Source organism: Puma concolor, chromosome D3 (genome assembly GCF_028749965.1).
Source record: "Puma concolor isolate L17-30 chromosome D3, mPumCon1.1.hap2, whole genome shotgun sequence".
In the NCBI taxonomy this organism is placed as follows: Eukaryota; Metazoa; Chordata; class Mammalia; order Carnivora; family Felidae; genus Puma; species Puma concolor.
The window spans coordinates 3,333,728-3,357,578 of NC_141678.1; the positions used below are offsets into that span (position 1 = coordinate 3,333,728).

The 23,851-nt window shown below is 54.8% G+C and overlaps 1 protein-coding gene across 1 annotated transcript in view; it reads right to left on the minus strand.

The window, feature by feature from the left end:
• TMEM132C (transmembrane protein 132C) overlaps positions 1–23,851 on the minus strand; it is a 307,760-nt gene that overhangs the window by 66,777 nt on the left and 217,132 nt on the right. The window contains exon 4 of the mRNA XM_086681440.1: positions 3,900–4,083. Coding sequence (XP_086537566.1) covers positions 3,900–4,083 — 184 coding nt within the window. The remainder of the gene's footprint in view (positions 1–3,899; positions 4,084–23,851) is intronic.

Genomic DNA, 23,851 nt, shown 5'->3' on the forward strand with positions numbered 1-23,851 from the left:
CCGAGGCGTCTTTTGCTCTCCTCCTGCTGGACCCGATGCCATGAAAATGCCAGCGTGGCACCGCCCAGCACAGCCTCCTGCAAGTGACTCTAACCAGGAGGGACACAAGAGGAAAGCAGAAGGGAAACCACCTTCCCCGATGACAAATTTCGCTCAACTTGATCGTCAGCACTCAACGTCTGGTCCGCCAGACCGGCAGCACTGGCACGACTCAGGACTTTATAAAAGTACCCAACTCAGACCTCCTGAATGAGAATCTGCCTCCACGAAGAGTCTCCAGGTGATCTGAGCGCACACGAGTGAGAACGCTTTCCTAGACGTTTACCTTCCGTGAGCCTTGCTTGGGTTGGGTTGGGTGGGGTAGGGAGGGTGTGTAACCCAAAGAGCTCTGATCTGTTTCCTGGAGTCCATCGTGGGATTCAGCGCGTTTGCTTACCAGCTCTTACCGACGCGCCCTGGTAACAGTAATGTGAGAGTAATGGCGTTTGAAGTCCGAGAGAGACTCGTCTCCAACCGTGGCTGCACCACGGAATCATCCGGTGGTGCTTGGTCCCACCTCCAGTGATCCGCACTCAATTTGTCAGGGTGGCGCCCCAACTGCACCAATTTCTAAACCTCCTGGGTGGTTCACCCGTTCAGCCAGCATTTAGAAATCACCCTCTCGGGTCTCCTTCAGCAGAGGTCGGATGCTTTTTTTCCAGAAAGGGCTGGCGGTACAGGCATGGTGGACCACTCAGCACCTGCCCCAGCTACTCACTTCTTCCTGTGACCAGCGGAAGGGGTCAGGGATGGACGGGTGTGGCTGCGTCCCCAACAATCTGTACTTAGAGAAGCGAGCACAGGCTGGGTTTGGCCCTGGGGTTGTAGTCTGTGGGTTCCCTGTGCACAGAGTGGCTTCACTGCTTGCGAAAGGCACCTCAGCCTCCTCGCCCGTCAGATATTAGGAGGGGCCGCGTGTGCTGTTTGCTGCCCGGTGTCAATTCTCGTGTTTTCTAGTGAAACGATCCGGAAACCACTCTGCTCTCAAACTCATGTGGTTTGTGCGGTCGACCCGCATCTTGGTTTGGGTTTTCCCAGAAGGATTCCATTGCAAGGGGTTTATTGGGAGGGGCAGACAACCTCAGTCAGGGGGTGGGGAAGTGAGACAGAGCAGGGCACTCGGGACCACAGCAGGAGGTGTCTGGCCAGGACCGCCGGGTGGGGGAAGGCCCCGTGTCGAGCTGCGTTGACCCACGGGAGGGCCCAGGGCGCTGGAATAAGTCCGTGCCAACCCCCGTTTGTCGCGGGGGAGAGGGCTCCTTGGATGGGGACATGCAAACTCCTCGGTGCGTCTGTCCTGCCGCGCAGGCGGGAAGGACGGCTTTGCAGGCGAGACAGAACTCTCAGGTGATAACGTGCCAGTGCGTGACGAGGTGGGTGGGGCGAGGGCGGGAGGGGACGTCCACGGCATCTGTTCCAGGCCACGCACACTCTGGGCATGTAGCGTCCCTGCCACGGCGACCGCCTCGGGCAGACAGCAGGACCCCACAGGAGCAGTCCTGGCAACGAGACCTTGGTCGCGCTTTCTGGAAATGAGCTGGCTGATCTTCCTGGGCTGGAGGCTTGAACCATTTGGCGAGAGTATTGACTGCCACGCTGCCACCATGCGTAGACTCAGGGAAGCCAAGAGGCAGAGAAACGGAGTCCCGGAGACAGAGTTGGGTCTGATCGGGCAGACCCGAGGCCAGGACGGATCCTGGATTCTGAGTCACATGGGCTGGCAGATTCTCGCTGTGCTTAAGCCAACTGGGTAGCATTTGGTCACATGTAACCCAAAGAATCCTAATTGATGGATTTCCCAACTTGGTATCAGTGAAGCCTGCTCATCCCAAAGCTGAACAGAAATTGCTTTTGCAATATCTGCGCCAGGCTCCGTGTGAGGGACGGAGAATTCCGGCAAAGACAGTGGAAGCTGAACCACACGCGCCTCTGAAACGCCATCCTCTTGGACCTCCTGGCAAAGCATCCCTACGTGGAGCAAAGCCGAGCTCAGGGATGGCCCTGGACAAAGTCCCAGCGTGCTAGGTGAGAGACCTCGGAGCAAAAGTGCCATCTACCTTCTCACCGTTTTCTCTCCCGGGCTCATTTCCAGCAGCCACAGGGTGGAGCCAGAAGTCACGGCACGGGTTCGCACTGTGACCCACGCGGGTCAATGACGTGTTGACCTGCCCCGCGATGGTGCTCACCCAGCCCTCTGGAAACCTGATGGGGCCACGGGACTCCCTGTGACCAGCCGCGTGGGTGTGGAAAGTCATTTCCATGCCATTGCTTAGAGAAGCTCGCATGTGACTTTCCACACGTCTGTTCCTCTGTCCCAGAGACCGTGAAGGCCACATGTTCCTGATGTCATAGTTACAAGATGGTGATGCCCCTGAGACATGGCCGGAACAGAGCCCCCTACCATTTGATCCATGAAACATAAGCAAGAATAACTTGTGTTGTGCTGAGCACCTGAGTTTCTGAGGTTGTTTGTGGCGGTAGTCTTGCCTCGCTTATCCACTAACATACAGAGGGGCCTGACGCTTCCTTATAAACAAGGAGCAGAGGGGCGCCTGGGTGGCTCAGTCGATTAAGCATCTGACTCTTAATTTTGGCTCAGGTCATCTCACGGTTGTGAGTTCAAGTCCCACGTCGGGATCTGCACTGACATTGTGGACCCTGCTTAGGATTCTCTTCCTCCCTCTCTCTCTGCCCCTCCCCTGCTCTCTCTCTCTCTCTCAAAATAAATAAACATTAAAAAATTTGTTTAAAAGGAGCCTCTTGCACTTTTGGTGGGAATGCAAACTGGTGCAGCCGCTCTGGAAAACAGTGTGGAGGTCCCTCAAAACATGAAACATAGAACCACCCTACGATGCAGCAATTGCACTCTAGGTATTTATCCAAAGAACACCAAAATGCCGATTCACACGGGCGCTGCACCCCACTGTTTATTTTTTTTTTTATTTTTTTTCAACGTTTATTTATTTTTGGGACAGAGAGAGACAGAGCATGAACGGGGGAGGGGCAGAGAGAGGGAGACACAGAATCGGAAACAGGCTCCAGGCTCTGAGCCATCAGCCCAGAGCCCGACGCGGGGCTCGAACTCACGGACCGCGAGATCGTGACCTGGCTGAAGTCGGACGCTTAACCGACTGCGCCACCCAGGCGCCCCAGCACCCCACTGTTTATAGCGTCTCACCCTAACAGGTCCCTGGTCACTGTGTCAAATTATGGAAGGAGCCCAAATGAGCGGATGACGAATAGATTAAGAAGATGTGGTGTATATACACAGTGGAATACTACTGAGCGATGAAAAGGAATGAAATCTTGCCATTTGCAACAATGTGGATGGGACTGGAGGGTATTATGCTAAACGGAATAAGTCCGGCAGAGAAAGACAACTATCAGATGACTTCACTCACAGGTGGAATTTGAGAAGCACAACAGATGAACATGGGGGGACGGGAAGGAAAAATAAGATAAAAACAGGGAGGGAGGCAAACCCTGAGAGAGTCTTAAATACAGAGAACAAACTGAGGGTTTATGGAGGGGGAGCGGGCTAGATGGGGGATGGGCACTGGGTTCTGCTCCTGAAGCCAAGACTACAACGTATTTATGGGAGCACGACAAAAGGAGCAGAAGATAACAAGAAAAACAAAAATGGAAGGAAATCAAGCACATGGCGAACCGGGATGGGGCTGCAGCGAGCATGGTGAGGGTCGCAGGGCAGTCACCTGGGCTGAGAGAGGCCAGGCTGATGGTACGGCCCCTCCTCAAGGCACAGGGAGGTGCCAGTGCCCTGGGGCCTCTGGAGGCAGCGCGCGTCCTGGGACAGAGGGGAGGCCCCCCCCCCCCCCCGGGGCGCAGGCGAGGTCCCTTACCGTGGCCAGGGGGACGATGGCCGCCAGGTCCTTCTGGCTGATGAAGATCTCGGACACGGCCGTGTCGGTGGTCGCCGTCCGTGGGTACTCCACGTGCCAGGTGATGGGCTGCGTCCCCGAGAGGCTGCTGAAGCTGGCTATTTCGAAGTTCATCTGCACGACCTCGCTGAACGAGCTGCTGCTTCTGGAAGGGAGGGAGCAAAGGAAATAAATGGCTTTTAGCTGACCGTGTTCCGTGAGAGGGCCCTTTTCTCTCCTTCGGGCTGTAACTCGCGTCTAAGGAGAGAGCAGACACCTGCCGGGGACAGTGCGTGGGCGCGGCGGCTGGGACGGAGGGAGCGGCCCCCACGAGGGAGGAACCGGGCAGAGTCTGGAGCGCTGGGTGTTCACAGGTGTCTGGGCCGGTTTGTACCAGCTCCTCAGACAAGCGGCGAATCCCGCGGCCTCACCCCTGCAGAAGGAGCCTGGGGAACTCTGGACTAAAGAGACTCCCTTTGAGCGGAGTTCGGCGGGTCAGCCCGTTGTGGCAGGTGGCTCGCTCACCACCGTTGACCCGCCCTGGCGTCTCCTCCTGTCCTGTAGGGGCCGACAATCACAGCAGGGCCCTCGGCGCCTGGATGCGGGGCTGAAGGGGGCTGGGGATGCAGGCGGGGGGGCCCGTGACGACGCGGCAGCTCGGAGGACGTGAGCAGTTCCGGGCAGGGGCGGGGGCACCTCCCGCGAACAGCCCAGGTCACTGTGCCGGCCGGCTGGTGCCAGGTTTCCACGCAGCTGCTGCTTTTCTCCACCGGTGTCCTCCCGGCTGCCTCGCTGGCTCATCGCGGTGGCTCTCCTGAGACCGCGTGACCTGCCTCGCACACCCTGACACGGCCTCTTGTGCCTCGACGGAGGGGCCCGTAGCTAGCGGGACTCTGGTTCCCCACGAGGCGTCCCGATCAACACCCTGAATCCGAGGTGAGCCCAGACCCGTGTCTCGTTAGCAAGCTTGCCCCAGCGGGTGTGACGCTTTGGGAACCCGCGACCGTCCAAACTTCTCGTTTTTTCAGACACCGCGGCGAAGGCCCCCGAAGGGGGAATCGGCTTGCCCACGACCCCGCAGAGTCAGAGCGAAGGCGGCATCTCCGGACCCCTGAACCTGTGCTCCCCACGGCAGCCGGAGGCCAAGTGTGGGGTCACGAGGCACCCAGCGAGCGAGTTTCTCCGGTGAGGGGGTCGGCAGACCGCGCGGCCCGTGAGTCGAATCCAGCCTGCCGCCCGTCTGCGTGCACCGTTTCGCTGGAACGCGGCCCTGGGTGGGCTTTGCGTTTCGCCTCCGCCGCTTTCGTGCTGCAGGAGCGTGTCGAGTAGCGGTGTGAGGCTGTGGAAAGCCCGCAGAGCCTCGAGAATTTATCACCTACACCAGCCCTTGTTGCGGGAGGTCAGAGGAAGGGAGCCGGGAGAGCTCTGTGGAGCTGCCGCATCGGCAGAATCGCCATTGGTGGAAATGGGCAGGAAGGAGGCTTTCCAGGCTCGCGGCGGAGTCTGCGGGGCAGGATGCTGGTGAGCCGGAAAGCCGGGCAGCGGAGGGCCTGCAGTGCCCGCTTGCCCGCGTGCTGCGCTCCGGAACGTGGGGGGCCGGGCAGCCGACGGCAGTTATCGCGGGCTGGCGTCCCACGTGTTTCCGAGGGAATCGAGGGGAATTTTCCATGGCACGTCGGGAGGGAAACAGGTCTGCTTACCAACTGCACCCCAGGGCTGCCCGAGTGGCTCAGTCAGTTAAGTGTCTGATTCTTGATCTCGGCTCAGGTCACGATCTCACAGTTCAGGAGTTCAAGCCCTGCACCGGGCTCTGTGCTGATGGTGCAGAGCCTGCTTGTCATTCTCTGTCTCTGTCTCTCTCTCTCAAAATAAATTAATAAACTTAAAAAAAGACAACAACCCTGCACCCCAAACAGAGGCCGGTACCACTATGACGAGTTGCTAGAGAAACCCTTCCCTTTGCTGGGGTGATAAGGACACACCCACTCGATCTTTGGGGGGCTTGCTCAGCAGCCAGAAGGCTAATTCTCCAGCCCATCACCTCCAGCCCTGTTCGGCAGCTGGGGGAGGAGGTGACGGGGAGGTGGCCGCACTGACCAAAGCCCCCCGGGACTCGGGAATCTGCCTCGTGCTCTCCGGGCGGGAAGTGGTACCGAGAAAACCACGGTTTATGGGATGGGATGTGGGAGGGAACACAAATCCGTTGTCTGGTGCATCCATCCATGAGCTGTGCAATCTCAAGAACGGACGACTTGCCTTGGAAAATGAGGAAGAAGTGTCTGGAGTCTGGAATGTTTCCAAACCAGGAGAGTCACACTTGGTCCGGCAGCTAAGCCTGCAGGGACCTGAGCCTGCTCGACTCGGCCCCCAGAAATCCTTCCCACCTGCTCTGGCCCAGTCTGTCCCTTCCCTGGGCGACAGGCGGGGCTTTATGTCAGGGGGTCAACTGTGCTCTGTTAGCAAGAACCCTCGCACGGGCATCTCCTTCCTCGGCAGAGCTGGGTACGGGCTGAGTACGCTGGAGACGTCCAGTGGTTGCTTCATAGACTCTGCTCAGTCTATCTTCCTTGGTCACGGATGAGACAAAAGCCCCAAGACCCTGCTGTGGCCCCACTGGGATGTGCCGGAGTCTGCGACGTGCCTCAACCTGCGCCCGTCTTCATTTTCTTAGAAAACTCTATTTGGAGCATCACAGCAGCCGGCACCACCTACTGAGACTAAGTGCCGTCATCTAGACGACTGAAATGACGGCCTTCCCTTTCTCCACGTAGGACACTGGGATGCGGAAGGGGCAGCTCAACTCAACCCGAGCTGCGTCCTCTTCCGCTGCAATTGTGCGAAAGGGGGTCTCGGTGCCGGACAAGAGAAAAGAGACGCGGAGTTTGCCTTTGCGACTTTAAAAGATATCGTGTTATATGGTTTTTGCGGGCGACAGGTGACCTTCCCGAGGTATTCTCAAGGTAACGTAAGAATAAAGGCAACAAGCGGCAACTGGGTGGCTCAGTCGGTTAAGCGTCCGACTTCAGCTCGGGTCACGATCTCACGGTTCAGGAGTTCGAGCCGCACGTCGGGCTCTGTGCTGACAGCTCGGAGTCCGGAGCCTGCTTCCAATTCTGTGTCTCCTTCTCGCTCTGCCCCACCCCCACTTGCGCTTTGTCTCTCAAAAATAAGTAAGTATTTAAAAAAATTAAAAAAAAAATAAAGACAACAAGCCACCGTGTATGAAATGTTCCCTGTGTACCAGGCACTGGACCAGGTCCCATGCATATATTATTTCAAATCCCAATAAAATCCCTTTCAGAGGTAATTGTGGTTCCTATTTTGCACAAATGCCAGAGCAGAGCACTTTCTCAGGTCCCTGCACCCAGGAGGGGTGTTTGCACTACGTGGTGCTCAACCAGGGGTGGAAGGCAGTGCCTGGCCAGGTGCCCATCGGGAACCTGCCACAGCCCCCCACTCATGCTGACTCTTGGTTTCAAGATGGAAAAACAATTAGAAGTCACAGTGTGGGGGAAACTCCAGCTTTCCCCGGAGCTGTGCAGAATCCCTAGTCAGAGTGGCATCAGGGTGGTGCTGGGGGCAGAAGGTTGACACAGTTTTGCAGGGGGCTGGAGACCTCAGACCGAGAGGAGCAAGAAGCTGGCCCGTGTGGGCAGGGATCTCGGGAACAGATGCGACAGAATAGGCCAGGCAAGCCCGGCCCGACAGTGAGATACACCCCAGGGAGGCTCGGGATGAAACATTCTGACTCCAGATGAGGAATTCCTTTGGGAAGAAAGAATCGACTCCTTCGTCGGTTCACTTTTGTGGGACTGTGCTTCTTCCTACACTCCCTCACCCCACACGGCTTTTACCTGCTTCGTCCCTAAAATCTACATAATGTGACATACCCACAGTAAAGTGAATTGAGCCGCAGTTTGAAACGTGAGACTTTAGGGGCGCTTAGGGGAGAAAGCCATATGGTGCCTGTGGTCCGGCTCTGCTCATCTGAATGGATACATGGCCTCCTCGCTCCCGCCAACCGCTGCCTTGTGGATCTTGAAGGGTTTTTTTTTTTCTGGAGTTTTTCTATAAAATCTCTGAATTTTAAAATATAAGAACCTCAACCTTTTAGCCGTGATGTCGCTCAAATCTGTATCTCTGCTGGCTGTCAGTTTGCGGTCTCTGGCTCAGGAAGATGGTATCCCTGTCCTCTGGAGGCAGCATTGCAAAAAAGGGCCATGCTCGTTGGACGATGGGGCCCTGAAGACAATGCAGGGGGATGATTTCCAAACTGTGGCCCCAGGACCCTTAGCATACCAAGGGGCAGTGACAGCGGTGGCCGTGGGACTGGAGTTGGTCCTTAACGTCACCCCTGCAGCACCAAAAGCAACTCCACCCCTACGTGTTGTAATATTGGGCCTCCAAGAAGTACTTATGTAAAGGATGGAGAAGAAAACAAGGCACGAGGGAAGGAAGAGAAGGAGGGGAAAGGTAGGAAGGCAGAAGCAAGAGACGGGAGGGAGGAGGGAACCAGGGGGGTGGAGCCAAGACTGTCACGCGAGACTCTGCCAAGGAAACACAGCAAGTGTTACGATCGAGCGCGCTGTGGGTCCTGAGTTCAAATCCTGGCTCCACCAGCTCGGTACCGCTGGGCAACTCGGCCTCCTTTTCCCTGTTTGCAAACTGGAGATGCGACTTGTTCCCATTTCACAGAGTTGGTGTGAGAATAAGGAAATGAGCCAACGGGTGTCACGCACTTAGAATGCTTTCGCACTAGCGAACATCAGCAAACGTTAACTGTTCTTGTTTTTAGCACAACTTGGCACTGTGTTTGTGCTCAGTGACTTGAGGTTTGACTGCCTAAAGCCACCTTTAAAACATGCCCCTTAGGGCTGGTCCAGGAGTCCCTGAGAACAAGCCACAGTAGAGACATAATTCTCCACCATTCATTGCCATCTGGGGTTTATTCGGATTTGCGTTTACTCCATAGCTGTCCCCCTCAGACACGATACCACGGTATCACAACTTCCGCTGGCAGATGGAGACCAAGAAAGGAAGAAATCTGTGTGTGGTCTTGTCCGTCGTCAGTGCCCTCCTGCTGTCTCTGAGCTGATGGAAATCTTTGCTAAGCTTTTGCCTTGAAGGGCCCAAGAGCCCTGCATGTCTGCCCATCTGGGGCCAGTGGTACTGTTGGAGTAATAAAGAGAAGAATTTAAACACTTAAGTGACTCCAGAGAGTGCCTAAGAACCACCACTTGCTAAATCAATAGTGTAGATTTATTGCAGTAATTCTTGAAAGAAATTTTCAAAATTGGCTTAAAAAAAGCTCTTACTCAAAAACAAATAAATTCCCCCAATAGTCATTATCAAGTTTGGACCTGTGGAAACCCAATTTACCAAACCTTTTAGCGACTGAACTCTATCTCGTAAGAAAATGGAGTCTGGGGGGTGTGTTATGGCACCATCAGGACTCCCCTTCCCCACTATGGGGTGTACGAGATTTCAAAGCCACTGTTGACAGAAAGAAATGAGGCTAACAAAATGAAGAAATCAACCTTAGAATAGGGAAGCCAGTCCAGGAGAACAGAATCATTCAGCCCGGGCTTTTATTTTATGCATTCTGCTTCATGCGAATTTCATGAAGGCAAAGGACACCCGCTTCCCTTCCAGGAAGACTTTATTAGATAGTTCATTGACCCCAATGTCAACACGGATGCCGAAGGAACGGACCTCCAAGAGCTCTCCATGGTGCTGAAGGAATCCCGTCAGGATATGAGTTGCAAGGAACAGAAGTCACCTTGGGTTGACTGGCAAAGAAAAGGGAACTTACCAAATGCCTCAAAATTACGAAAAAGTGTGGAGAGAAAGACATGGAGAGTAGGCGGGAGCAAAGGAAACTTAAAAGACCAGAGCCTGGGACAAAACCAGTTGTTCTGTCATCAAAACCGATGGCGCCACAACTAATTTTCTACTGTCCTGGATTGTTTTTGCATCAGAAGCCCACGCTCAAAGGGCTGAGTGGAGAAATCCGAATGGCTAAGATAACACACCCTAAAAGACACCAGGGCAGCGAGGAAGGATCTTTCGTCCTTGCTGTCTGCAATTAGCACATAGGGAAAGATGCATGTTAACAGTGCATGACAGACAGGGGAAGAAAAGCCAGGAAGGTTGCTCTGTTCCCAAGCACCTTTGAACTAGATTAGGAGTTTGGATTTAAAAAAGAAACATTCACCTTCTCTCTATGTCAGCCCCCAAAGCCTGAAATGTTATAGGAGCGGATACATGTATGAAGGGGTGAGGAAAGTGAGTTCTCTACTGCGAGCGTTCTCCTGCAAATCCCATTGGTACCGATGACAGTGCTTCAGAGGAGAATCGCAGCCCTCATGAAAACAATCTGAGCCTTCTCGTCCTACAAAGCAGGGCTTTCAGACTCGGCTGCATGTTAGAATCCCCTGCAGAGAGTAAGGGAAAAATGATTGATACCTGGGTCTACCCTGGACCAACGGAATCAGAATCTCAAGAGGTGACACTCAGACACTAGGATTTTTAATGCTCGGGTGATTTTAATGTGCGGCCACGGCATCAGCAATTACAGCTACCCACAAAAAGTTTCTCTCTCTGTGACTTCCAAGCACTTCACTTGCAAATTATTATTACTTTTTTGCTTCCCGGTGTCTATGTAGCAATTGTACTGGGTAGGTGTTACGACCACGGGCTCTGAAATCAGACACACAGGTTTGATTTCTGACTTTGCTCCTCAGTGGGGTTGGGAACGATCCCAGGTGAGTTACTTAACCCTTCAGTTCTCAGCCTTGGTGGCAATCTTGAATGACTTGGTGGAGGAGGTTTAAAAAATTCTGATGTCTGAGTCCCACCTCTGGGATCTTACCTTCACTGGTCTGGAGTGAAACCGGGCATTCTTAGGGACTCTGCAGATGATTCTAATACGCAGCAAGGTGTGAGAACCGCTAATTTCACCTCTGTGAGAACTGGCTTCTTGATTTGTGCTAAGCCGACCTCACGAGGCTACTGCAGGGATAAATGGTATAGCACGCGCGTAGAGCTTAGAACACACAATCGCAACTATGTTACCACTATAATATTTTGCTGTTCAGTAACCTAGAAGGACTTGCAAACCTTTGTCCTCTTGGGGCCACAAGACCTGGGATTTGCTGAAGGCAGCAGGTGGGGGGAAAACAGGACGATACCCAAGGCCCCCAGGTCCTGACCCAACGTCCCCCCACTGGGTGTCAGATTCACGTCCACTCTGCCCCTGGATTTGGCTGGAGCACATCCTGTCACTTATTTTCCTTGCTACAGCATGACGGGTGAGTGTGAGCCCAGGCTTTGGAGGCAAAGCCTTGGATATGAATCCCACACTTAGCCTGGGGTTACTATGCATGTCACTCATGTGTCAGTTTCCTCATCTCTGAAATGGGGATATACACTCTGGTCTTGCAGGGTATTGTGCATATTCAGGCAGATAAATGTGCAAGCTTAACCACCCTGGGAGCCTGGCACACAGCTGTGTAAATGTTGGCAACTAATCCAATTAGTAAAATAAACTGGGGGTCTGCGAGAGGGATACGGGTAAGCTGAACGAAACCGTGGGCCAAGGAGAACCCTTGAAAGGTGAGGAGAAAGCAGGAAGGTGCCCAGTTCCTCTCGATCCCTGTGGGATCCTCCCCCGACTCCCACTGGCTCCAGGGATCTCTGGGCCACACAATGGCACAGTTGTGGAATGCTTTCCTGCTAGCTTTTATTTTCCATGCACGCTGCAGTTTCCCGAACCTAACACGCCAGGAATGTGTGCTATATTAATTGGCAAGCAGCTGAAATTTTAGCTAAATTGGGTCACACTTCAAGAAATACAGCTGCCAAGAGGACCTCGGAGGTCTGGGTAGGAGAGGCATGGACCCGTACGACTTTCTTAGGGTTCTGCAGCACCATGGTGGGTTTCCTGGTGCCACCATGGTGGTCCCTACCCCCAGGGGAAAGCACTGGGCCCATCCCGTCAGATCCAGTTGGGTCGTGGGGATGCCCAGATGCAAGACCGTGTGGAGACAGAGAGGCCCAGCCATCCTAGCTCCAAGTACTCTACCGCACACATTTAGCTCTATAAGAGAGTCTAGGGAAAACCAACAGAGGAATTGCCCATGGGTGTCCCATTTATTATGACAAATTAGAGTTGTTTGAAGACAACGAACTTGGGACAGTTTGTTACACAGCAACAGAGAGGGGATGTGGGCCCTGACAGTTCTTTCGAGACCTTAGATTATCCTCTGTGCTTTCCCAGTGGGATATGGCAGAGGTTGAACAGAATCAGCTTGGGGTGCAAGGAGCAGGGAGGAGGAGGATTCCACCCCACTGCCTGGCCCCCAACGGCCCTGAGTGGCGCAGGGGAGCGGCAGAATTTTCACCGAGTTCCAGGGAAGGTACTGAAGTCCACTGACGGAACAGAGGCGGACCCCGACCTGGCCTCAGTCTCCCGCAGAGGGGCACCTGGGGTGCTCTCAGAGGTCAGGTAGAAGCCTGGAAACCTCATGAACGTCAGCATCAAACAAGGACCACGCCCAGCACAGGGTGGCATCCCTGTGGATGAAGCCAGAAGAGGGAACATCTATCTGAAGACCCAGTTCCATAATCCACAGTCACCCGACTCTTCCCACTGGGCTAATATTGAAGAAAGTCAGGCCAAGCTTGACAAACTGCCGGGCTGTGTTTGAATGTGAAATGCCTCAGCAAGCTTGGAATCAACCAGATTAATTTTTCTGCTACGGAGCAGCAGGGGGGCTTAAAGCGCAAGGACAGATGAAGGAAGAGAGTTGTATACATTGTTTCGCACACTAGAGGTTGCAGATTGTGGAATATGGTGTAACAAACGTTCACTGACTGACAATTCTGAGCCTCTCCTCGGGATTAGCAATTGGGAAGTAACTTTCATCCTCCATATCTTGATAATTCGGTGTCTCTCTCTCTCCCTACACTGTTCCTTGTCTACCATTTTCTTCCCGGATTTTTCTATTTTGGCCTCCTTAGTATTACTCAAAGACACCAAGCTTCTTTCTACCTCAGTGCCTTTGCACTTGCGTGCCCCAGACGTCTTGATGGCTCACCCACCGCTGCATTCGCCCTATTATGCACGGCTCACTCAGCCACTTTATCTGTATCGCCACACGACACATTAGACATTTAGATGCATTTGGTCATTTACCATCTGCCTCCCTCTTCTCAACGCTCACTGTTCTATCCTCATGATACATCACAGCGCTGACCATAGGAGGTGCTCAGCAAATATTTGTTGAATGAATAATGAATGAGTGATGGCTCCAGGAGCCAAGTGCGCTGATATTCACACTTTTCTTTCCTTCCACTGGTCAGGTTAATATTAATTTCGACTCTAGGAAGGAGGAAGAGCCTCTGCTTGGTGGAGACAGGGGGGCAGACGCATCCTTTGAAGCTATCAGCCTTCCCAGAAGGGTTGAACTCCTTCCAAGAGCGAAGCCAAAAGCAGAGCCCATTGGAGACCTTCCAGGAAAGACACGCTCCAAGGTCCACTACTAAAACTTCGCATTTTCCAAATATCACAGAAGACAGGAGTTGGAGCTGCTCCAAAGCTTGCTATTGAATTTTATGCCTGCTGAGCTCCACTAAATACATAATGAGAGGCTGAATTAACTATGCAAAAGTATAATTTACAGTTAATGTTTGTAATTGATGAGTTGAGGGTCTCAGTGGCACAGCGAGAACTGTTCGAACTCGAGGAACCGGAGGAGACGGGGGATGTTTTTGCAAAATGGCAGGCGTGCTCCGCTCAGCACCGAGCCGTCCGCCCATCGAACGCTCGCCAAACATCTGCTTTTTGTGCCAGCCACCGTCCTCCCACGCCGCGGATGCAGAGTGAAGGCACCGCGTCGACAGGGTCACAGGCCTCCACAGGAGCTCCCGCAAGGCCGGTATCAGTTCCCCAAGTATTAGGCTAAAGACACAGGGAGGAGACCGACCAGAGAGAACGCAGATGCCACACCTCGTGGGGCCTCTCTGCTCTCGTCCCTGGTCATTTTCCGAGCAGGCAGGTCGCACCGGAGTGGAGAAAGGAGTCTAATTGTTGCGTTCCCACTCCCCTTTTTACTGGGGGGGGGGTCCACAGTACCCCCACTCAGGGAAAAGCTACACAAACAATCCCTGTCCACTTATCTAATATCCTCAGACCCAGCTGTGTGATAGAATCACTTAGTGAGCTTTTACAAAACACCAAGGCTTTTATTCATTGCATTTTAAATTTGTTGTTTAAATTCAAGTTAGCTAACATACGGTGGAGTCTTGGCTTCAGGAGTAGAACCCACTGATTCATCACTTACATGTGACCCCCAGGGCTCATCCCGACAAGTGTCCTCAGTGCCCACCCCCCCCCCCCGCCACCTCCCTCATCCCCAGGAACTCTCAGTTTGTTCTCTGCATTGAAGAGTCTCTTATGGTTTGCCTCCCGCTGTTTTTATCTTATTTTTCCTTCCCTTCCCCTGTGTTCATGAGTTCCTCAAATTCCACATACGAGTGATAGCATGTGATATCTGTCTTTCTCTGACTGACTCATTTCGCCCAGCATAACACCCTCCAGTTCCATCCACGTAGTTGCAAATGGCAAGATTTCATTCTTTTTGTTTGCCGAGTAATACTCCATTGTATATATACTCCACATCTTCTTTATCCGTTCATCCATCGATGGACATTTGGGCTCTTTCCATACTTTGGCTGTTGTCGATTGTGCTGCTGTGAACGTTGGGGTGCGCGTGCCCCTTCGAATCAGCATTTTTGGATCCTTGGGCTAAATGCCTAGTAGTGCAATTGCTGGGTCGTAGGGCAGTTCTATTTGTAACTTTTTGAGGGACCTCCACACCGTTTTCCAGAGCAGCTGCACCAGTTCGCATGCTCACCAACAGTGCGGGAGGTGTTGTCTGCTGAGTTTGCTGAGTGGTTGACATCAGCCACTCTGATGTGGACCAGGAGAAGAAATATTGCTGAAATGTCGATACTACCCAAAGCAATCTACATGTTCAAAAAACCCCAGTGCCTTTTAAAAAACACCTCCTGGGGCGCCTGGGTGGCTCAGTCGATTGAGCGTCCGACTTCGGCTCGGGTCACGATCTCGCGGTCCGTGAGTTCGAGCCCTGCATCAGGCTCTGTGCTGACAGCTCGGAGCCTGGAACCTGCTTTGGATTCTGTGCCTCCCTCTCTCTCTGCCCCTCCCCTGATCACGCTCTATCTCTCTCTGTCTCAGAAATAAATAAAACATTTAAAAAATTTAAAAAATATATACATAATAATAGGGGCACCTGGGTGGCTCAGTCGGCGAAGCGTCCGACTTCGGCTCAGGTCATGATCTCACAGTCCGTGGGTTCGAGCCCGCGTAGGGTTCTGTGCTGACAGCTCAGAGCCTGGAACCTGCTTTGGATTCTGTGTCTCCCTCTCTCTCTGCCCCTCCCCTGCTCACGCTGTGTCTTTCTCTGTCTCAGAAATAAATAAACATCAAAAAATAAAAAAAATTAATAAAAACCCGTGGCTTTAATAAAATGCCAGGTCAATGTTTTATGTTAAAAAAAAAAATTGAGAAGGCATCACATTGGGTACACCTGCTCAGGGGTCAGCTCACTCAGCCCCCAGTCGGTTTCCAGGAGGGTCTGAGGAGGTAGGGTCTGGGGTTTGAGACGGCAGGACAGATAGGGCAAGGCCTGGGCAGACGGCAGAGCATCTAGGGAAAGATGTGGGATGTTACTGGAAGAGGGAAGTGTTGGCTTCCCGTTTGGGGAAGATGCCTCGGGTCTCAGGGAGCAGAGTGGGCAGCTCGGGGCCGAAGGATGTGGCCGGATGGGGAGGGGGAGAGACCCCCTTAGTGCTCGTGATGGAGGGGACATGGGACATCAGGCAGTGAGGAGTCGACCAGACTCAGCGACAGGAGCTCCTTTCTCTAACCATCTTCCTTGGACGCTTGTGTGTGGGTTGAAAAAAAGGAACACTCGGCCTGATGCTAAGAGCTCCAGCCACTAAAGTAATGGCTGCTGTCCCCTTGCGGCCCGTGCCTCCGTGCACCCACTCCTCCGTGTCCTCGCTGCCAGCTCGTCACCCAGGCCCTCATCCTCTTTCTCCGGACCGTTGCGGTTGCCTGTTCCCCCAGATGCCTCTCTTGTCTGCTCCGGGGTCAGAGGGGCCTTTCTGTAAAACACAACTCAGAGGGCCACGCGCATCCTTAAAGTCCCTCTGGCTTCCTTCCACGGTGACCATACAACCTGGGGTCCCTGCCTGGACGCGTCCCCTCCCTCCCATCTCACGTGCTGCCCTCTCCCCCTTGGTCACCGTGCTGCGGCCGCACCGGGACTCTCTCTGCTCCGCAGCCGTGGCGAGCCCACGCCCACCTCTGTGTCTGCCGTTCCCTCCGGCTGCTCTTTGCGTGGCCCCGCGTGGCTCCGTCTTGTCACTTAGCAAGAAGCCAGCGCCTCCCAACACGTCCGGCTCCAAGAGAAGCTCCCGCTACCCACGCTCCAGGAGAAACATCCCCAGCTAGGTTTTCACTCCCGCGCTGGCCCCTGCTGGGGAGATTCTTTGGCCCTCCTTCGCTCATTTTTTATCTTCCTCACCAACATGCAAGCTGTCTGAGATGAGAAACTTGGTCTGTCTCAGTCTCTGCCGTACCCCCGAGGCCGGGGATGGTTCCTGGGGACGCAGGCGGAGGTGAGCACGTCTCCATTAGGGGAATGAGTGGATCCGCTCCTCTGCTCTACCCCCAGCCCCGTCACTCCTGGGTGACCTCGCCCGTTAGGTCAGCCAGCCATCCTGTAAACCTCCCCGTTCTTTCCTTGCAGCGCCTTCTGGAAGCATTCCAGAAGGGCACATCCGACAGGCTGAGCTCACTCGGGGAAGCGAAAGTAAGCAGGACAGTCGGTGGGGAGAAGGAAACTCACTTCTGGAGGCGGGCTGTTGGGCCACAGAGCGAGCCGTCCCTCAAGAATCTGCCCTCGTCGTTGGCTCGCCAGGGAAAAGAGATGCTGCTTCGGAACCCAGGGGCGGCCCAGCTTCCCTTGCAGACCCCCTTCTCTGGGTTCCAGAGGCCTTTCTGCATCCAGGGGACAGGCACGGGGCCAAGCCTCCCTCTCAATCGACCAGTCTGCACCGGTCGGCACACCCAGCTCAGGAAGAGCTTTTATAAAGTGCCTCAACAGCATCCCTAATAGAACTAGACGGGCTGCAGAGAAGTGCCTCCATCACAGAGAGAGAGGTCCTCTGTCACGCCAGTGGCTGCGGGTCCGCGGGAGACAACAAAGCATTTCACTAAGTCAGGGTTGGCAGATGGATGCCAGCAGGAACAGCTCGCGAGTGGGGACGGGGAAGTCTAGCGGGGCCGTCCTGCTGTGTGTGTGTGGGGGGGTGTGTGGGGGGGGTGCAGATTCTTCACGCTGAGCCCTCCGTCGCCCCAGGACCCACATGAGAGGCAGCCCAGTGTGACAGGCCAACTGGGGAAGGGATCCAGAAAATGCCCGTAACCCTGATGTCGTGGGTATGTCTTGCTTCTGAGCCTCCCAGCGTCCAGCCAGTTTGTACGACTGAACAGCATGGAATCGTCCTGCCCCTCGGACACTGAGCTGCGAAGGGAGATTCATTTCTGGTGCTAATTGGCCCCCACCTTAAAGACCGCAAGGTGAAGCGGCTGCCCTCGTCCTGCCCCGTGGCTGGGCCGGGTGGGTGCACCCTTCTGGGACGTCGCCGACACGTGTGGCCAAGAAGGGAGACACGAAGAACGGCCCAGTCAGCTCATTACTCCGGCCGCCGCTGGCTGGTCTTTCTGGCTCAAGGTCCCTGCTACGCCTTGTTCTATATTTCACTGGTTCTGTCCTTTCCCAAGTCCGCGTTCTGCCTCTCAGGGTCCTGTGACCTCCTGCGGCTTTAGCTACCCAGATTCGGTTTCTGTAGCTTTGCAGCCACCGGCCATGCCCAGCACCCCCTGGGCCATGCCCAGTCACCCTGGCCTCTGCCTGGGCCTCAGTCTCCCCTTTAGTAGAAGGAGGCTGTGGTCCAAGGACCAGGCGTCCCCGTGCTTGAAGCTCTGCGCACAGTGGGGCTTATCCCACACCAGACGTCAGCGATTTGGGGAAGCCAGAGCCTGGAGACGATGGGGCTTTGGAAGACGCCCCTGCCTCCCTCCCGTTATTGGGGAGCCGCGTCTGATGGTTCCCTGTGTTCCAACACCAGGATGGTCTGGCTTGAAAGGCGGGCCGAGGCCCTGAGCAAATGTCTGCCCTGTGAGCCGTCACCAGAAACAGCAAGAGAACCAGACATCGGGGGGCGGGGAATGCAGCGGATGGAAAGTGAACGGAGGGCCAAAATGCGTTCCCCCACTTTGCTCTCGGGGGAGCCGCGTTTTCTCTCAGCGTGGCCGACCCCTCCGACCCACCGTAAGAAGGGAACGCATGTTGGTGAGCGGCTCTCTCCCTCCTCGGACGTGAGGGACGGACCTGCCGCCGAAGCCGCTGTCCCTGGAGCAGCCTCCACGGAGAGCTCGGGGGGGGATGTGTCGAATCAAAGGCACCGAAGCCGTCCCTGTTTAGCGGAGGCAGCCCAAGGGGGCCTGCAATTTGGAAAACGCCGTTCCTGGGTGTCTGGAAGCCGTGCACGAAGACAGAGTAAAGCTGCAGAAATGAACCGTGTCCTTCGAGAAATCAGTTTAAAGGCTGCAATTTCGTCTCAGAATAAACTCCGTTTAGGTGGACTCCCTGGACGGAGGGCTGCGGGGAATTGACTAATACTGTGTTCGCACCAGTGATGGAAACATCATCCTCGCTGCAAAACGGTTGCAATCCCAGAGCCCTCGCGTGCCCAAGTGTCGGGGAGCCAGCTGGACAGCTTGTTCTGGCTCATTTTCTGCGGGTCTCGGCCCGGCCGGGGAGGGCCGGGGGCTCCGAGCTCCCCCAGGCGCGGGCTGGGAGGTCTCCAGCCACCCCTCCGCTTACAGGGCGCCCCCATGCACGCCTTCACCGCAGAGCCACCGAGCCACGGCACCGGGTTTTGGGGGGCCCGGGGACCTGGTGGTGCCGGAACAGAGACCCTGTTTCTGCGGGAGGTTTCCTTCTGGCGCAGGTGCGGTGGGGGCCGGCCGCGAGGGTGGGGAGGCCGGCAGCCCCGGAGCCAGGCCCGGAGGGGACGCCTCAGCGGCCGGGAGGAGGAAGGAAACGGGCCCGAAGCCGCCCGGGTAGGTGAACGGTAAAAAGAAATACCGTGTGCCCCAAAGCGCCTTCCGCTCGGCCTGCGGTGAGGGACCCCCCGCTGAGCCGGGCACCCAGGCCCCGAGGCGGTCACAGTGGCAAGGAACACGTGGCCCTTTCGTGGCCCGGCCGTGTGCCTGGCTCCGCTCCACACATTTCACGGGACCACGTAGGATTCAGAAGACTCCTCGAGGTGAGCAGTGCCATTATCCCTGCTTTCCAGATGGGGAAACTGAGGCGTGGAACGTCAGGCGCCTGGCCCAAGGCCGCGCTGGTAATGGGGAGATGAGACACTGATCCAGGCCGTCCCGTGTTCGGGCGTCAGGGAGCCACTCAGAGCCTCGGGGAGTCCATGTGGAGCGGAACCCCTGCTGCCTGGGTGTCGGGCGATGATTCTGGCATTTCTGTGCCCCCCGAGCCGGCCTTTCCTGCTGTGCAAACCGCCCTAGGCACCGGAGGCCGCTTTGCTGTCCAGGAGAGTGGAGACAGCGTCGTGCTGCAGGGCAAGGCCTGGACAGGTGTGCCCGCTGCCCTTGTAAGTTTGGGGTATCCTTGTAAGCCCAGCATGTCTCAGAGACCCCCCCCCCGTGGCCCCCACCCCACCCAGGGCTGTTCTGTGTCACCACCGCTGGCTTGGCTCCAATACCAGACAGCGGGGGCTTATGAGCAACAGAAATGTCTGTGGGGAAAAGCATTCGAGGCAGAAGGAACAGAGCAGGCGAAGACTGGGTCACGGTCAAGGCCCAGCGGAGCCGCGGTGGCTGGGAGGCACGTCGAGGGGAGAGAAGGAGGAGAGGGGAGCAAGGAGGCCCGCGGGGTCCACATCTCTCCCTGGGGGCTTTGGTTCTCACTCCGAGGGGGGGGGAAGCAGGAGGAGGCTTGAGCGGAGAGGGGACGTGCTCTCATTCAGGTTCACGGGGCTCCCCCTGTGTGCTGTGCAGAGAGTAGACGGTGCTGAAACACGGCCCAGCCACATAGGTTGGATAATGCCTGGAGTCAGCACCGTCCTCCCCGCACATCAAAGGGGGCCCTTGTTGGCCGCGAGTCCAAGATCAAGGCGCCCGCAGATTCAGTGGTGAGGCCCCTTTCCTGCTCCCACGGCGGAGACAGGGTGAGGGAGCCCTGGGCCCCCATCGCCTGGTCCCCAAGCTCCAGCCTCCTAACCATCACCCGAGGGGTTAGGTTGCAACATCTGAATTGGGGGGGACACCGCATTCAGTCCACAGCCCCCAGCCACTGCAGTCTGGGACCCGGTGGTGGGACGGGGACACTGTTGAGTGCACGGAGCTCCTGCCGCTGGCCGTACTGAGTAATAAATTGTCTAAATCTCTCTGTATCCGTTGTTTCTTTGCCAGGTGAATTTATGGAAGCCTGGCAAGCAAACCTTAGGAACCACTTGCCCATTTCACATTCAGCCTCCTGAGTTAATGCTAAAAGCAGGCAATAAATAATCATGTGAATATATGACTACAAACTGCCAAAATACTATAATGAGGAGGTACCTGGGGAGCTTATGGAGTGGGGCGGGAGATGTGGGGAGAGGCAGGGAAGGTCAAGAAAATCTGGGCAGTGAGTAGAGCCTTGCTAAAGCAAAGCTAGCAGAAGGGGCAGCATGTGCAAAGGCCCTGAGGTACACAGGACAGAGTGAGGGCATGTGCAGATGGAGGCCTGGACAGAGGGATACAAGCTGTAGTAAGGTCTGACTTTGATCCTGAGGGCCCAGGGAGGCCCCCTCGAGGTTGGGAGCAGGGGAGTTGCCAGGAGACGGTTGATGGGTGGGTCCTCACGCTCTGCTAAGTCCTGCTTTTTTTGTGTGTCTCTTGCCTTTGTGTCTCGCATCAGGAGAGCTGCCTGTGTTTGCTGTCTGGCTGGGGAGTCCGCTAGGCCCTCTCCACGCGGGGAACCAGCATGAAAATCCAGGGCCTTCGTGGAGCACGACACACACTGGCACCTGTGTCTGCCGTCCAGTTCCAGCAGCTCGGACAGGCAGGGCAGCCCAGAGCCCTTCCCCAAAGGTCCTCGTAAAATCAGTGCGATCCTGGTCCCGCAGGAGATAGACTTGTAAGTTTGCAGACATGACCCCTGACGCTGTCTTCACCCCCCTTCACACACCAGGCCAGGGCTCGGGTTCCTGCAGCCCAAGGTGACTTTCAAAGCTCCAATCACTCGTCAATAAATTGGAAGCCAGATCGAGAAATACACACACACGCGTATATCGGAAGGGGATCTTACGGCCACCCACTGCTTAGGGCTTGAAATTTATTTCTTGAGACTCTAGACCCTGGACCGTGTCTTCCCCTTTGCGATGGGATCCACGAAGGTGTGCCCCTCACAGGGTCTTTGCTTACCTGGGGGAAGCGAGCCAACACGCATCACCTGCTTCGATCAGACTCTGACCCAGGTGAGTGCCCTTCCAGTGCTGGATGCCATTGTGGTGATTTTTATTCCTGTCACCCTTCAGTGCAGGCCTCCGAACGTCAAATTCGGGACACCCACCACATGCGTCACCTTTGACCAAAGCCAAGCACGGTTCGTTCCATTGTTTACTTTGTGTTTTCCCCATGAACGGTCTCACCTTTTTCTTAAACCTGCATTTATTTGACGGGAGACCGAGTTGGGAGCGGGGTCCGCTCGCCAGGACGAAATAAAGTAGGCAGATGCACTCACTAGACGCTGAGCCCTCAGGCTGCACGGCGACCCGGCTCATCGGACAGACTCACAGGGCACCAGGGACGTGAGATTGCTTTCGGTGTCCGTGATCTGGGCAACCCGATGTCACTGCGTGCGCGGTCCGACTCAAGTTGTCCTATGTGTTACTCTGAGGATCATCAGGTGTATTTGTCTACCGATGCCACTGCTGGCGACACCCGCTGTGAGTGCCCGCATCAAGAGGGAACGTTCTCGGAACCAGGCCGCCCAAGAAACCGCCCCCACTGCCCTTCCAACAGGCCAGCCTGCCTGCCTCACCGGGCCTTCCTTCCAATTTGGTTATCACGTGCCTTCAGACCGGCTAAGAAACACCTCCCTTCTGCTTCACCTCGCTTACTGTTTAACATTTGCCACGATTTTCTTTCCATGCAAGCCATGATTGTTTCTCTTGAAAAGAAAGAAGAAGAAGAAGAAGAAGAAGAAGAAGAAGAAGAAGAGGAGGAGGAGGAGGAGGAGGAGGAGGAGGAGGAGGAGGAGGAGGAGGAGGAAGATGCGGGGTGGGGAGAAGCCTCTCCCGTCAGTAAGGACTGTTTACGTAAAGGGACCGCAGCCCGGTGGGTCCATTCGCTTATGCGATGGTGGAAAACGGAGCCGGATCGCAGTTCATTCTGTAGCTGATAATCCTTTTTTAACCACAACAGAGCCGAATTCTGGTCTTGCAAACTAGGTCAGCGATTGCTAAGTATATACTGCTAAATATATCTTTATAATATCCAGGCTATATCTATATAAACACAATATATCCATGTAAGTATATAATATAAATTCCCTACCAGCAGGCGTTATCTGTGTAGGCTTTATTTGGCTACTGTATTTATTAAACGTTTGTTGACGCCTCAGAAAGATACTTTTAAACTTAGCACACACACAGGGTAACAAAAAAAAATATCACACACTAGGAAAAGGGATAGGTTGAGATGGAGTTTCACTCGCATCCCTGACTGAGTCTTAATTTCTCACATCCTTCACATGGCGTAGCTTTCCAGAGACGTGCTGTCCACTTACAAGGACATATTTAATTTTTAATTGCGGTAAAATGCACATAACATAAAAACCATCTTGCTCATTTTTTTTAACGTTTTATTTATTTTTGGGGGGACAGAGAGAGACAGAGCATGAACGGGGGAGGGGCAGAGAGAGAGGGAGACACAGAATCGGAAACAGGCTCCAGGCTCTGAGCCATCAGCCCAGAGCCCGACGCGGGGCTCGAACCCACGGACTGCGAGATCGTGACCTGGCTGAAGTCAGATGCTTAACCGACTGTGCCACCCAGGCACCCCATCTTGCTCATTTTTTAAGCACGCGGCTCGGGGGGGTTCAGTACGGTCACGCTGTTGTGCCCCCACAGTCACCTGTATCCCCAGGACTTGTGTCATCTTGGCAAATGACACTGCCTGGAGCCCTAGCCCATTCCCGACCCCAGCCCCTGGTGCCTCCCACTCCACTTTCTGTCCGTGACTCTGACGACTCTAGGGACCCCTGGAGGAACCCTATGGTGTTTGTCGTCTTGCGTCTGACTTCTCTCACTCAGCATCGTGTCCTCCAGGGTCATCCACCGAAATGGGTCCCACTGCCGAACATCTTTTTGTTTTTGAACCTCAAGTGTTCATATTCCACACACACAGTTCGGTGCCTTGCTTTTTCCACTTAGCGGTATTTCTTAGAGAACTTTCCAGATCAGCAGGTACAGATATAACTCATTTTAAATGGCTGTGTAACATTCCATGGAACGGAGCTGCCAGAATTTATCGGACCGGTCGTTTCCAGCCCGTTTCAGATAACGCGCGGATGCGTGAACGAACATAGGACAGGATGCCTCCCTCCGGTCATGGGTTTGGGGCATTCACGATTGCATATTGTGGGCATCTAGGCCGGCCCCAGGACAGGTTTTGCCAGAGAGAACGTGGCAGAAGTGATGTGGGAGTACAGGACCCAGACCCAAGCCTTAAGAAGAGCTGATGTGCACACACACACAGTCACAATAATAATGAC